The 13,046-nt window shown below is 48.8% G+C and overlaps 1 protein-coding gene across 1 annotated transcript in view; it reads left to right on the top strand.

The window, feature by feature from the left end:
* Positions 1–3,875, top strand: part of SLCO2B1 (solute carrier organic anion transporter family, member 2B1) — a 46,394-nt gene extending 42,519 nt beyond the window's left edge. The window contains exons 12-14 of the mRNA XM_010576670.1: positions 1,689–1,753; positions 2,454–2,574; positions 3,588–3,875. Coding sequence (XP_010574972.1) covers positions 1,689–1,753; positions 2,454–2,574; positions 3,588–3,762 — 361 coding nt within the window. The 3' untranslated portion in view covers positions 3,763–3,875. The remainder of the gene's footprint in view (positions 1–1,688; positions 1,754–2,453; positions 2,575–3,587) is intronic.
* The last annotated feature ends 9,171 nt before the right edge of the window (positions 3,876–13,046 follow it).

Below are 13,046 nucleotides of genomic sequence, written 5' to 3'. Positions count from 1 at the left end.
CCCAGTTCCTCCTGTTGCTTTTACATAGGTTTTGCATGGGTTGGTGCAGGGAATGGGGAACAGGGCTTCCCTGCTCCTGTCATCTGGCAGTGCATGCGGTTGTCCATCTTGTAGGCTATGTCTGGCTCGGGAGCAGGCTGTGCTTTGTTAGTAAAGACCTGGCATGGCTGGGCAGGACAGAAACATCGAGTATCTAGTCTCAAATGTTGAAGCAGGGGAGACCTTCGGGACTTGCTCCTGAAGACCCTGCACTAACAGAGCTCCTGCTACCCTAACACTACAAAGGCTTTCCCAAGGTCTCTTTGGCTGTTCCCGCTGATCCCTGCAGAGTTAAGCAGCAAGTGGAGATTTCAGGCTGCTGGAGGCTTTATCATGGAACCACCAGTGCTGCAAGGCCAATTGCTCTTGCAGGCAATGTGGTGTTCACCAACAGGCTCAGGCAAGGAGCAGGCGGTGGGTGCGTGGGTATCATGCCGTGCCAGGCCCCCACGCCACCTCCACCCACCAACAGGGCTGTGGGGCTCACTGGAACCCCACGTTGCCCTCAGCACCCCCCATTCCTAGTTTCAGCACAACCTTCAGATCCAACAGCCATCCTGTTCCTTCTCCCCACCCACAGCTGATACCTCAGTAACGAGATGCACCATTAACTCAGCATTAATTTAGCACGGCAGTACTGTGGCACTTTTTGACGCAGCTCTGTGTTAAGAAGTTTAATTATCTTCTTTCCTTCTGATGGATCTCACTTGAGCACAGCCTCCCTTCCCAGTGCAGAGAAGCAATTAGGACTCTCGTTTCCCACACCCTTGGAAAGGTGCCTGCGGAGCAGGCAGCGGCAGGCTGGAGCCAGCCTCAACACGAGCCCCGGGCTGGTGGGGCTGGAGCCTGGGATGGGCAGGAGAGGCTGAGGCTGTGCTGCGGGAGAGAGGAAAGCCATGGGGCAATCTCTGTGTCGGTCTATAAATGATATTTCCAAGCACTTTTCTGTGGTCAAAGCACTCCAAACAGTTGCTTTTTAGGGAAAAGCTGTGGTCAAAACCTGTTTTTACCTTGCCTCCCAGGCGTTATTAAATCACATTTTATGCCACGAATGAGCTATGTGTGGACCAGGCAGTCAGAGAGGAAAGGGAAACTGAATTCCCTGAGGTGTGCTGACCTGGAGGTCCTCTGCCACCCAGTCCTCTCCCATGTGTGACCCCAGCAGGATCCACAGCCTGAAATATTTATTTCAGAAAACTGGGGTACCACCAAAATAGACACTGGGTCATCCCACCTCAAAAAAAAGCCACTTCCTCAACAGGTAAATCACTTTTCTCTTTCAGTTACAAAAAGCATCCCTTGTATTGCTTGTGTTTGGCAGAGCCAGCAGCTATATTGGTTTCTGTTTGTGTTTTACTCATACAGATTCTTTAAATTAAAAGCAAAAATACTTAGCTGAGCTCCTCCCTGTCTCTTATGGAGTTTGGTAGGTTTTTCAGGCCAAGAAAAGGCTGTGGAAAGCTTATAGCCCTAATGAATGAAACTTCATCATTTTTGCTGATGTAAACAGGAACTGCCTGGGGCCCTTGGTGGTTGGGTTGAAGGATGACTTTTTGGGTGAAGTGCTGTAAGCTTCGTGCGATGCCAGGAAAGGAAACATCCATCTTTGCAGAAATGCCAGCGGGCACACTTTCCATTTTGTTTTTCAGGAGCATCCAGCCTGAAGACAAATCGTTTGCAGTTGGAATACAGTTCATGCTGCTGAGAGTTTTAGGTAAATTAAAACGTGTTGAAATGCCATCCTGGAAAATCATGGCAACTTGGGGATTTGTAGGGATTTCATCCCTGAGCAGCCCCAGGGCTACAGAAGTGCTGTTTATGCAGAGATTCAGACTGACCAAAGCCAGGGAAAGATGCTGTCTTGCAGGGTCTGGGGGCGCTGCACGTGGTGGGAGGGGAAAAGGCATCTGTGTGGGAGTACATCTATGCAGCTAAATAAAAGAGGGGAGGAAATATGTTTAGGTCCAGGAGGACAGCCCTTGGCTGTGTGCAGATACTGCCATGTTCGCCTCCAGCGTATCAAGGTGGCTGCAAACCACATCCTGTGATCCCGCTAGTTATTTTTCCTATGGTGAATATTCATGTTCACCTGGAGGCCCTGAGAACATGCCATGGCAGTCGTGGGAAGAAGCGTATATGCACAATGCATGAAGGAGGTGAGCATCATTCCTGGGATGAGCGATGGTCCCTTATCAAAGAGAGAAAGTACCATCTTGCATCTTGGTGGAGTGCAAACACACAGCCAGCCCTTGGCATGCTGTGCAGGACCAGTGGCTTCATGGGCCACAGCAAAGACGACCATCCCCAGCCCCTTTCCACCCCCTTAGCACATGGGAAAGTAACCAGTACTGGGTCGGTCCCAGCAGAGGAACTCCCATACCATAACAAAGCCCCCTCTGACCCTCTGCTTCCAGCGTGGATGCCGGGCCCCGTTCTGTACGGCAGCGCCATTGACACGACCTGCATCTTCTGGGAGAAGAAGTGCGACAGGAAGGCAGCCTGCAGATACTACGACAATAACCTCTTCAGGCAAAGGTAGGGATGAGCGGTCAGGATAAGGGCTGAGGGTGCAGAGGGAAATCCAGGGAGAACGTGGCATCAGGCCACCTCCGACATGGGATAAGTTGTTGTATATGCCATGGTAAGCAAACAGGGACACTCGCGTCCTCCTGGCCCGTGCGGACTCTCAGCAGTGCCCAGGAATGGTTTGGAAAGTCATTGGCACAAGCCAAACCCTGCCAAGGACCATGCTATCTTGCTGCTATAGACCAGAGGTACACTTCCAGAAGCACTCCTTGCATTATAGTGAGAACAATCGTTCACCGGACAAACCTCCCCAGCGACATGGTAGAGTCTTCATCACTGAAGATTTTCAAGGTGTGAGTGGACAAAATGCTAGATAATCTCATCTAGGCTCCCTTTTCCATGAAATGTTGGGCCAGATGATCTTCTGAGGTCTCTTCCAACCTGGGCTGTTGTGTGATGCTATGATTACTCATTTTACCAGCATAGACACAAGCAGCCTGTCCTGACGCCTTCTGCGTGGAGGTAATGCAGCAGCAGGGGTGACCCCAGCCTCAAAGATGCCTGTGAGGTGGTGCAGGGTCCATGCAGGGTGCCTTGCAACAGAATGGCCCAGCTCAACAGGCAGAAGACACCAAATCCAGCCTGGGCACTGTGGGGAGGCTAGAAGGCAGCTGTAGGTGGTCTTCCATCCTCATTGTTGAATGACTCGCTGACCAGTAGCTGCAGCAAGTCCTATTCACCCTCAACCCCAAGACATGTTTTTATATGCCTCCTTCTTACCAGGAGGTATGATCTCTTAAAGTAACACCAAAGAGAAGTGCATCTTGATAGCTACTCCTCCTCTTTCTGCCCCCCTTCTCAGGACCCAGGCTTGCAGCAGTTGCTTGCCCACTGCTGAATGTGACCAAGGAGCCCATCCCCATGTTCGGTGTCTGCTGGGTGCCTGGGGACATTGGGTGTTGGTGCTGGGTGCACATAGGAACACCCTTGCTACCCTGATTTACTGTGTTTCCACACCACAGGTATCTTGGTCTCCAGTTTTTCTTTGAGGTGGGCGCTTTCCTGTGCTTCGTGACCGTGTATGTGATTCTCAGACGGCAGGAGAGGGAAGCCAGCAATGCAGCAGAGACAAAGACAGACCCAGAGAAGGAGAAACTGGCAGGAAACTCCATAAAGGTCCCAGAATCCAAAGTGTGACACCAAAAATGTGAATTGCGATCCATATCCGGGGAAGTGAAGCCATGTGAATCACCCAACACTTGAACTGTGAAGGATGGATTCTTGGAGTCACAGATGATGGGGCTGCTTCCTAATCTTCTGGGTGGGATGTACTACTTCTGTACTGCTGTGAGAGTCTGTCCATATGCTGTTCTACGCCTCCTCCTCCGCCTCAATGGTGCAGCTTGCTCCTTCACGTGGATTAGTCCACACACATTAACCTTTGGACACTGAAGTCTTCTGGATTTATGTCCTCCAAAGCATTTGTTCCTGCTGACAGTCTCAGTGATGCCAGCACTGAGCTTTAACCATATAGCTGAAGGGTTTTGTGGTTTTTTGTAATAAATCATTTTTAAGAAATGGGTTTGTACTGAACCCATACATCTCCATGAATGATGGTCTGTCCTTGCCCCCAAAATGTCAGTTGTGCTCATTCCTTTTGCTCTCATGGTGTTAGATGGTCTCTCTTCCTTGAAGGCTTCATCCAGCTCCAGCTGACATTGATGGGATTTTTGTCCCAGGCTGTGGACCACTGCAAGGACTGATTCACATGCTTCACCCAGCTGCTGTGTAGATGCTGCTTTGATGGTGAGGGGCAGGGATGAGGATGCTGGGGAGGGGAGGACATCAAAAGGAGCTGCAGGTCCAGCCCAGGAGAGAAATTCCAATACCTGCAGACTTGTAGCGCTTTGGCAGCATGGCCACATTTTGCAGCAATAATAATAATAAATCTTATTTTTGCATTATCAGTACTTGTCCCAGGGATGCAGGACCAGAAAGGAAGATTGAACCCAGCCCTCTTGCAGACTGGGCAGAGCTCGTGACTAAGCCATTTGACCACAGAGCCAAACAGCCTTGCTGTGCTCCTTGAAGGGGTTACTGTCAGATGCAGCTGTAATTATGGGGTGAAAGTTGAGTCTGGTGTTATTTTGGTGCAGCTGCCTCATTTTTCTGCATTCTTCCCATCTCAGGGCTCCTTTCCACCCAAGCACAAATTGTGTTGCTGGTCTCATACCATCAGTTTGCAACCACAGACCATTGGGTAACTTGTAATTTTTGGCTCCAGAATGGAGTTCAGTAGAGAAACCAAAACTTCTAAGTTCAGCCCAAATATGCAGAGTAGAAAAGAAATACACAGTGAAGAATGTTCATGAACTCCTCACACCCTGGCAAATATCCTATGGTAAGATCTGGGGTGTGTAGAGATGTATGGTGAGGGAGGGTGGAAAGGCCAGTGGTTAAGTGGCTGGTTTAGATATTTCACCAGACTGTTTGCCCAGCCATTTTGAGAGACCCAATTAACATACTTCAAAGTGAGAGACTAATTTTATTTTATTTTTTTAGGTTTGGGGGTTTTTTTGCATCGTTTTTGTGCAGTGCCTTTTGTTCATTGAGGAGATGGTTAAGAGAGTCTACAGCCCTGTTCACAGGTACCTACACACAGAAGTGACTTATGCCTCAAAAGAAGGTGTTGGAAGACAGCCGTGAGAGTGGATGCTGAAGAGATGTAGGTGGACCCATTCAAGGGAGGATGGGTAGCATATGCTCACCATGAGCATCGGAAAGCCAAATCTGGAAGAGTTTTGCACTATTCTTGGTTTTCAAGCCATGACTAGGTAGCATCTGTCTCTAAACCAGACTGTTAGCAGGTGCGGAATAGGAATGAGGTTCTTTGGACAGGAGTAGGGAAGAGACAGTCCACAATGTTCACAGTTGTCCCTCCAGCTCTTGGCAGCCCATAAATTTGTGGCATCCAGCGGAGAAGAAGGTTCTTTCCTGGCTAAGCACAAGCCCTCAGCTCACAGACCGTTTCCTGCCTTGTTCAGCACAACCTCAAGTCGCTCCAGGGTGCTTTCCAAACTATGGCAAAGTAATAACAACACAATTCATTTTGTATGGCGTGAAAAGTCGAGACCTGCAACGTGCTTTGCCAGGAATACCCCTGGATGGGGTTGCAGAATGACTTTATAAAGTCAGAAAGGCTGCGCCTCCCTACCATTAGGACAGCTGACTTCACATGGGGACCAGAGCAGCACCGGCCTGGCTGGTGGCCACTGCACAGGTCCAAGGAGTCCTGGGCTCTGTATTTTGGTCTGCCAGTGCAATTCTTCTGCAAAATCGCTGCTGACCCTTTGCTCATCCTGTGCTGCTGGGTCTGCCATGCCGGGCTGTTGGGCAGTGGTAGGGACGGGCTCAGGGGGTAGCTGTGCTCTTGCAAAGCAGACAGCATAGCACTAGACTTCTCCTGTTACAAGTCAGAGGGAGACCCTCAGAGGGATGACCGTGCAGCCTTTCTGGAAGCCCTCCAGATTGCATCAGCTGTTTCTTAATCCTCTTGATTACCAAAGCAGTGGTGCTACTTATAGAAAGGAGGAGAAAAGAGGAAAAAAAATCCCTTACACAGCAATTTGTCTTGTAAGTTTGTTCACAAACAGCATCATGCAAAAATAAACAGTGAGTTCAATTACCTCCCTTGGATTCACAGTGCTATTTCAGGCGGCAGGCAGGCTGCACCATCCCTTGGCCATCTGACTGGACTGATGGCCAGGTCTGCTGGGCTCAAGGTGGATGCAGAAGGAACCCGCAGGATGGCCTGGCCAGCTCATTCCCAACACAGCCTGTTCTCACGGCTGGGGTCAGGACTCTACATCCATTTTCCACTTGGAAAACTTCGATCACATCACACAGAGATTTTTCTCAGGCAATGCACAAGCCAGTACAGCCTGAATTCTTCCTTTCCTTGTTACCCCTCCAGCTGAAGAGAGTTCCCTGTGGGTAAGCATCCTAGGCAATTGCAAACAGTGTGTCTTAGCTTTGTGGCCAGCTATAGACCTGTTATTATGCTTTTGCTGTGGTAATTGCCATTAATTTGGGCTGGAGTTTCTATAAAGAGAAATAAAACCACTTTTTTCCCCTTCCCCTCCTCTGTACTCTTTAAGAACACTGTTGAAAGGGACTGGCCTGCAAGAGAAGATTAAAAAGAGGTAGTTTGGAAAGGCTGGCTCCCACTGTCAGCAGGGAGGAAGATAAAAACCAGGAAAAATGAAAAGGTTCTCAGCACCAAGGTAGGAGGAGGAGTGTTTGATGGAGAGCAAGGGGCAGGCAGGTAGGAGGATTGCAAAAAAAGAAAGCAAAAGAAGCAAAGGAAGGTGTAGCATCAGCAAAATCCACCCTGTGCTGTTATGCTTTGCCAGGTTTTCCCCAGAGGAAATATTCCCCTGGAGATAGCTTAAAATAGATTTTACAAAGCACTTAAGGATATACCTTAGGCAACAGCCATAAATTGCATAGGGGAGGTTAACATGAGTCGGTCCAGCTGGGCCATAACTCCATTGACTTTGTTCAGTCTTGCTCCTTTGTGCTCCGGAAGGCTGAAGGAGATAACCTACAGCAATGCAGGTATAGGAAAGATGTCCAGACCAGGAACTGAATGCACTGGATGTTTCTGTGCAGTACTTTGTAGTACCAGGGGTCACAGACCTGAAGACGGAACAGTGCCTTTAGGGCTGGTCAGAATTGCACAGGGTCAACAGGATGAATTAAAATGGGAGGGAAGGCTATTTCCACAGCTACAAGAAGGCTTTGCAAGGTGCAAGGACGTTGGGTGGGTGGCACCAGTTCCAGCAAAGGCAGTAAGCTGGTTGTAGGGACAGATAGCTCCAGAGGAAAATATCTCCAAGGGTGGGAGCTGTTTGTGTGCAGTTATCACTTTTGAATCACCCTGTTCATGTCAGTCCCTTGCGAATTCATCTGTGGTCTACAGCATCTTTTCATCATATGCTGATAGTCTTTATACATATGTTTTTAATGTGGTCATGGTGGCTGGTCTCCAGTACCATGCAGCCTCCAGTTTAAGCAGTCACTAAATATAGCATTGTAGGAGACCCCCACGAGCTCAACTGTCGTGTCTTGAGGGTCAGGATCACAGGTACCTCTGGAGGTCATCTAGTCAGCAAGACCATCACCAACATTAGATGAAGGCAGCTGTGACTTTGACCTGACCTAGAAAAACCTCCAAGGATGGAGAAGCCACAGCCTCCCTGGTGCCAGGGCTGCACCACCTTTCTGGTGAAAAATGCTTTTCCTAGTGTCCAGCCTGAACAGCCCAAACCACATCTCACGGCTGTTGCCCCTTGTCATGCTGTCTGCTGTGGCTGAAAAGAGTTTAGATCCATTCTTTCTACCCTTGAGGTGGCTGTAGGGTGGTGTTAGATCACCCTTAGCATCCTTTTGGGTAGACTAAACAAACCAGTTCCCTCAACCTCTTCCCATTGACCATGTGCCCCAGGTCCTCCCCAGGCACTCTCCATTTTTTCCCCATCCTTCTTGAACTGGGGAGCCCAAAACTTCACACTACATCCCAGGTGTGGGCTCACCAGGACTGAGTATAGGGGATAAAAACTTTCCTCAAGATCCTTCTGATGCTGGCCAGCACGTTGTTTGCCTTTCTCATTATGAGAGTGCTCTGATGGCCTAATTTCAACTCAGTGTGCACCGTAATCCTTTTCAGTGGGTCCCTACTCACCCAGGCAATTCCCAGCCTGTATGGGTGAGTGGGTTTATTTTGACCCAGGTGCAAAGTACCTCACACTTGATGAACTTCCCAGAGGTTTCTGTTGACCCAACCATCAAGTTTCTCAAGGACCCTGTGGATTGAAGCTGTTGCATTCATCATGTCACCTCGTCTAACTTAGTAACTCCTTCAGACTTGCTGAGATGCATTCTGTCTCATCATATATGTCACAGACAATATCAGCCCCAGTATTGATCCCTGAGGATCAACAATTCCCCTTGCTACCAGCCATCAGCTGGATGTAGAGCCATGGATCACCACCCTCTGAGTCTGGCAGTCCCACTAGTTTTCAACCCATCTAACATCCCTTTGCCCACAAGCCCACACCTTCTCAGCCTCTTCTGGTTGTCTGGGACTCAGATCATCACAATTTTTCATAGATGATAGAGCGTGATTTTGCAAACATGTCAGCCAGCTCCTTCATCAGCCTCCAGTGAAATCCATCTGACTCCATGGATGTGAATGCTCCCGCTTCTCTGAGTGGTCCTGCTGGTCCCTGGGCTCTCCACTTACTTCCCCAACCATCCTGGGGGACACAAGGTCTAGGAGATGGTTTTGTCTGTAAAGACAGAGGCTAAAAGGATGTTCTGAGCACTTCAATCTTTTCCACAGCATCCAATACCAGCTGTTCTCCCCATCCATCAATGAAGTCACTTTTTCACTGATCTTTTTTTGACAAGTAGAATACCCATAGGATCCCTTCTTGTTACCACATTGTCCCTCATCGGCCTTATCTCCAGCTGGGCTTTGGTGTGCTGGATTGTGTCCCTATGAGCCCAGGCAATGCATTTGCCCTCACTCCTGTGGTGTGCTCTCTTTTTGTGTTTTAGCTCAGTGATAAGATACTTATCAATAGCCTTCCCCTGAAATTACTGTTCTTCCTGCCCAAGATGGCGGCTTATCCTGGGTTCTTAAGTTTTCTTTACAAACAGTCCCACTCTGCTGGGAATCCCAACGCTCTATGGCTGCTCCCGGAGGATTCTGCCTAGCAAGTCTCCAAACAAACAAAAATCTGCTTTCCTGAGGCATAACTGCTGTTCACCTTCCCTGCCTTCCTCCAGCCCCTGAGCTTGCCCATCTTATGAGAGCAGCAGCCCCAGCTGTCCCTGTGGCCATATTTACTTTCTGTTTTTCTCCATGATAGAGCATCACCTTACTCAGCCCCTGTAGGATCTGCACCAGGAAATTGTTACCTGTCTGGGTTTTTCCCTTTGGCTGGAAGGATGGAGATCACATGTGGGTCCCCACTCCCTCACACCTTGGGTACTGTATTCATCTTTATCTGCTGACGGTGTCCCCTGGCTGAGTCAGTGATGCCCACATGGATAACAGCCATGGGAAGCTGGAAATTTGGATGAGCCTCAGCAATTTTTCCATAACGTCATGGATCTGGGCTCCAGGCAAGCAGCAGACCTCCCTAAATGACAGGTCTGGCCAGCAGGTAGGTGTTTCTGTCCTGCAGAGGAGCCTCCAACCACCAGCACTGCTGCTGTAGTGTCCTGAGGTCTCTAACAGCTTGAGGTTTCCAGCCCAGAACTTCCCCTGGTGGATCCAGTTCCTCCTCCTCTGTTACCAGCCTTGAACTCATTTTCTTGGCAGACCTAACCCAGACTGGTGTGTTTTTCACCCAGTCCGGACAAGCTTTCTGTACCAACAGCTGCACAGCATCCCTCAGTAGCCAAGACAGTATGATGCTGGTAGAGCAGTGGTACCCAAAACAGTGAGGCACCACCCCAAAGTACCTCAACAAGTTACTCCTCAAACCATCCTCAAACCAGAAGGAGCTGAGACACCAAAATAAAGCTGAACCAGCCCTCTCAGAGCTGGCCTTCCCCTTTTGCCCACACTGCCCAGCCCACTGGTCAGAGCACTGGGAAGCCCTTCAGAGCAGCCAGCTCAAATCTTCTCCTTGCAAAATTAACACACTTCCTCTTGTCTTTCCTCAGGAAACACAGGGGAAAACCTCATTGTTATCCTCTTGACAGCAACATTTTTTTTACTTATCCATTACCCTTTGACCTTCCCTTTTCTGGAATAAACAAACCCAGCAGACAAACAAACAACAGACAGCAAACAACCTCTCCCTCCTAGCTCATGTTTTCTAAACCCTTAATAAATCCATCACTGTCTCCTCCGGTCTCTCTCTGGTTCCTCCATACATCTCTGAAAGTGCAGCACTCAGCTGAGCACAGCTGGGACTTCTTCAGGACTGGCCAGAGCAGAAAAGTGATGATGCTCAGTGCTAACATCTCCGGAGGGCATTTTCATCCCCGAGCCCACATCAACTGGGAGAACCCACAGCACTGGAGCGTGGCTGTGTCCAGGACAGGGTCTGCATGCCCCAAGTACCGCTCAGCTGCAGGGGAGCTGGGGAGATGGAATGAGAGAGGGTGTGGGGGATCAGCACAACACTTGACAGAGACTGACACTCGAAGAAAAGAAGATAGGGAGGAATTTGAAAAGTTTCCGAAGGTCGTCTGATTTCCTCAAAGCAGGGCCAAGGCCACCTCTGCCATCCCTGATGAGATATAACCCAGTCCTTCACAGCAGCCCCTTGCCAGAGGCCAGCAATTACTCAGGCAGAAGATGTGACATCAATGTCCCAGCCCGCGAGGATGCCTGCCTCGTTACCGAGGAGTGACAAATGGTGGTGCAAATAGTGAGAGCAGCAAATTCAGTAATTGCTCTTGTCAACTGTGTTAAATTGAGACAGCTTAACGCAGAAGTTCTTCAGGCGTCCCTGGCCAACACCCGGACTCCATCCATCCAGCAGTAGAGGGGGAGCTGGGTGCCTTGAAGTCCCACCAAGCAGAGATGAAGGCTCAAGAGAGGCCACAGCTGCATTTCCAGCGCTTGGCATGGTGAGATCCTGCTTATGGCTGGGATAACCCTCTCCACAGTCTCTTACACAAGGCAGGGATGGAGACCAGCACCTCAAAATGGGGTTCACAAAAGCTGAGGTGCAGTACTGGGAGTTGCTTGAACCCAACAGAGACAAATACCAGGGAGGTGTGAGGGAGATCTCTGCCTAGAAAGCCATAGCACCTCTCTTTTTTCATCCAATTGCCCCATGATTAGAGCCCTTGCTTGGGGCAGAGGAACCCAGACTCCAAACCTCCATCCCCGTGAGGCTTTTCAACGCATTGCATCTTGTAGACATCTGCATTGGTGTTACGCCTGGCATTTTAACCCCTTCCCACTAAAGAGCCTATCTGCTGGGCTGTAGTCCAACCTGTGAATCTTCACTGTTGGTTCAAATCTCTGCAGGCTGGAGAAATAAAACATCAGCAGAGTTTGCCAAAGATTCAGTGAACCTGGTTCTTTGGTGTCTGTCTGTCTGAGTGGGGAAGCATTCAAGGCATTTATGGAGCTGAATGCTACTTTATAGCTAAGCACAATGCTCATTCTTCTGGAAAAGAGCAAAGCTAAAGCTTTTAAATAACCTAGCTACCCCCTGATCTACTTATCTCAGCTAGATCTCTCCCTGGGGTGCTCCTGGCCACCCTGCAATCAAAGCCCAAAGGGTTTCTCCTGGTTGTCTGCTGCTGTTAAAGGAGCAGGTTTTTCAGCAGAGGGGATAGGGATGGTCTCGTGTGGATTTGGTGATCGTTTGCAGAATGCCAACAAAAAATGTGTATCAAAACCCACTGAATGTTTCTATTAAAATTCACTTAAACTGCCTCTGGCAACCTGAAAGCTGTTCCCAGAAAATGCTCATTGAAGACACCCAGTTTGTTGCAAAAACACGAAGAACCGCTGTGCCTGGCCATAGCATAGGACTGAGGCAGAACTGTGAAAGAAATCTAATCCCCAAGCTGGGGAAGAGAAAGGCAAATAATTCATATATGTATATATGAAAGGTAAAAATATTCCGTTTAGGAAGGTCTGGGAAGTTCCCACTAGGATACTGAAAAGATGAGCCAAGGCATCACTGAAGTACTACTAATTAACTGCACAATTAGCAGAGGTTGGGGGTTTCTGGAGGATCTTAGAAAGGGAAAATGGAGAAATCAGGCAGATCCAGACCCAGCTTAGCCCTGAGCACCAGAAAGATGCTGAAGCAATTGCTAATCCATATACAATCACTTGGATAATAATGTCATGGATTGTCACAGACAGATCACATCAAACATTTAATTTCTCCTTTGGGCAGGTAACTGCCCCATCTGGGGAAGCTATGCTGCCTCTTGACTTAAGTAAGGATTTTGACCCTACCCCACCACATTCTCATAAACTAATTATCAACCATATGAAATTATCGGGCAGAGAGGAGAAAAAAGAAGGGGAAAGAGCATGCTTAATTGGAAAGCTTCAGTTCCAGGGGTTATGGGTAATTTACTGCCTACCCAAAAGGATTTATCTAGCAGAATCTCACTAAGGTCTGCCCTGTCTCTGGCACTAATCAATATTTTAATTAATGACTTGGATGATGAGAGAAAGAGGAGCTAATAAAATTTCTGCCTGCAGTTGCGAGTGCTGCTGATGGCAGGATTAGAATTCAACTCATTCACGGCAGATTGGAGAAATGGCCTGAAATCGATAATGCTGGGATTCAACACTGAGAGCAAAACGGTGGTGCTGAGGAAGGAGGGCTTGGGTGCAAAATCTGCCCTGCAAGAAAGGGGATGTGGCAGCCACCTCTCATACAGAGTAGCTGTAAGGAGGAGTGAAGATCAGTTGTTTCTAGGAG

The sequence above is a fragment of the Haliaeetus leucocephalus genome, unplaced genomic scaffold, assembly GCF_000737465.1.
Source record: "Haliaeetus leucocephalus isolate CR32 unplaced genomic scaffold, Haliaeetus_leucocephalus-4.0 Scaffold536, whole genome shotgun sequence".
NCBI lineage: Eukaryota > Metazoa > Chordata > Aves > Accipitriformes > Accipitridae > Haliaeetus > Haliaeetus leucocephalus.
The sequence above is the reverse complement of the archived record's forward strand: the minus strand, read 5'-3'. Positions and strand labels throughout refer to the sequence as shown.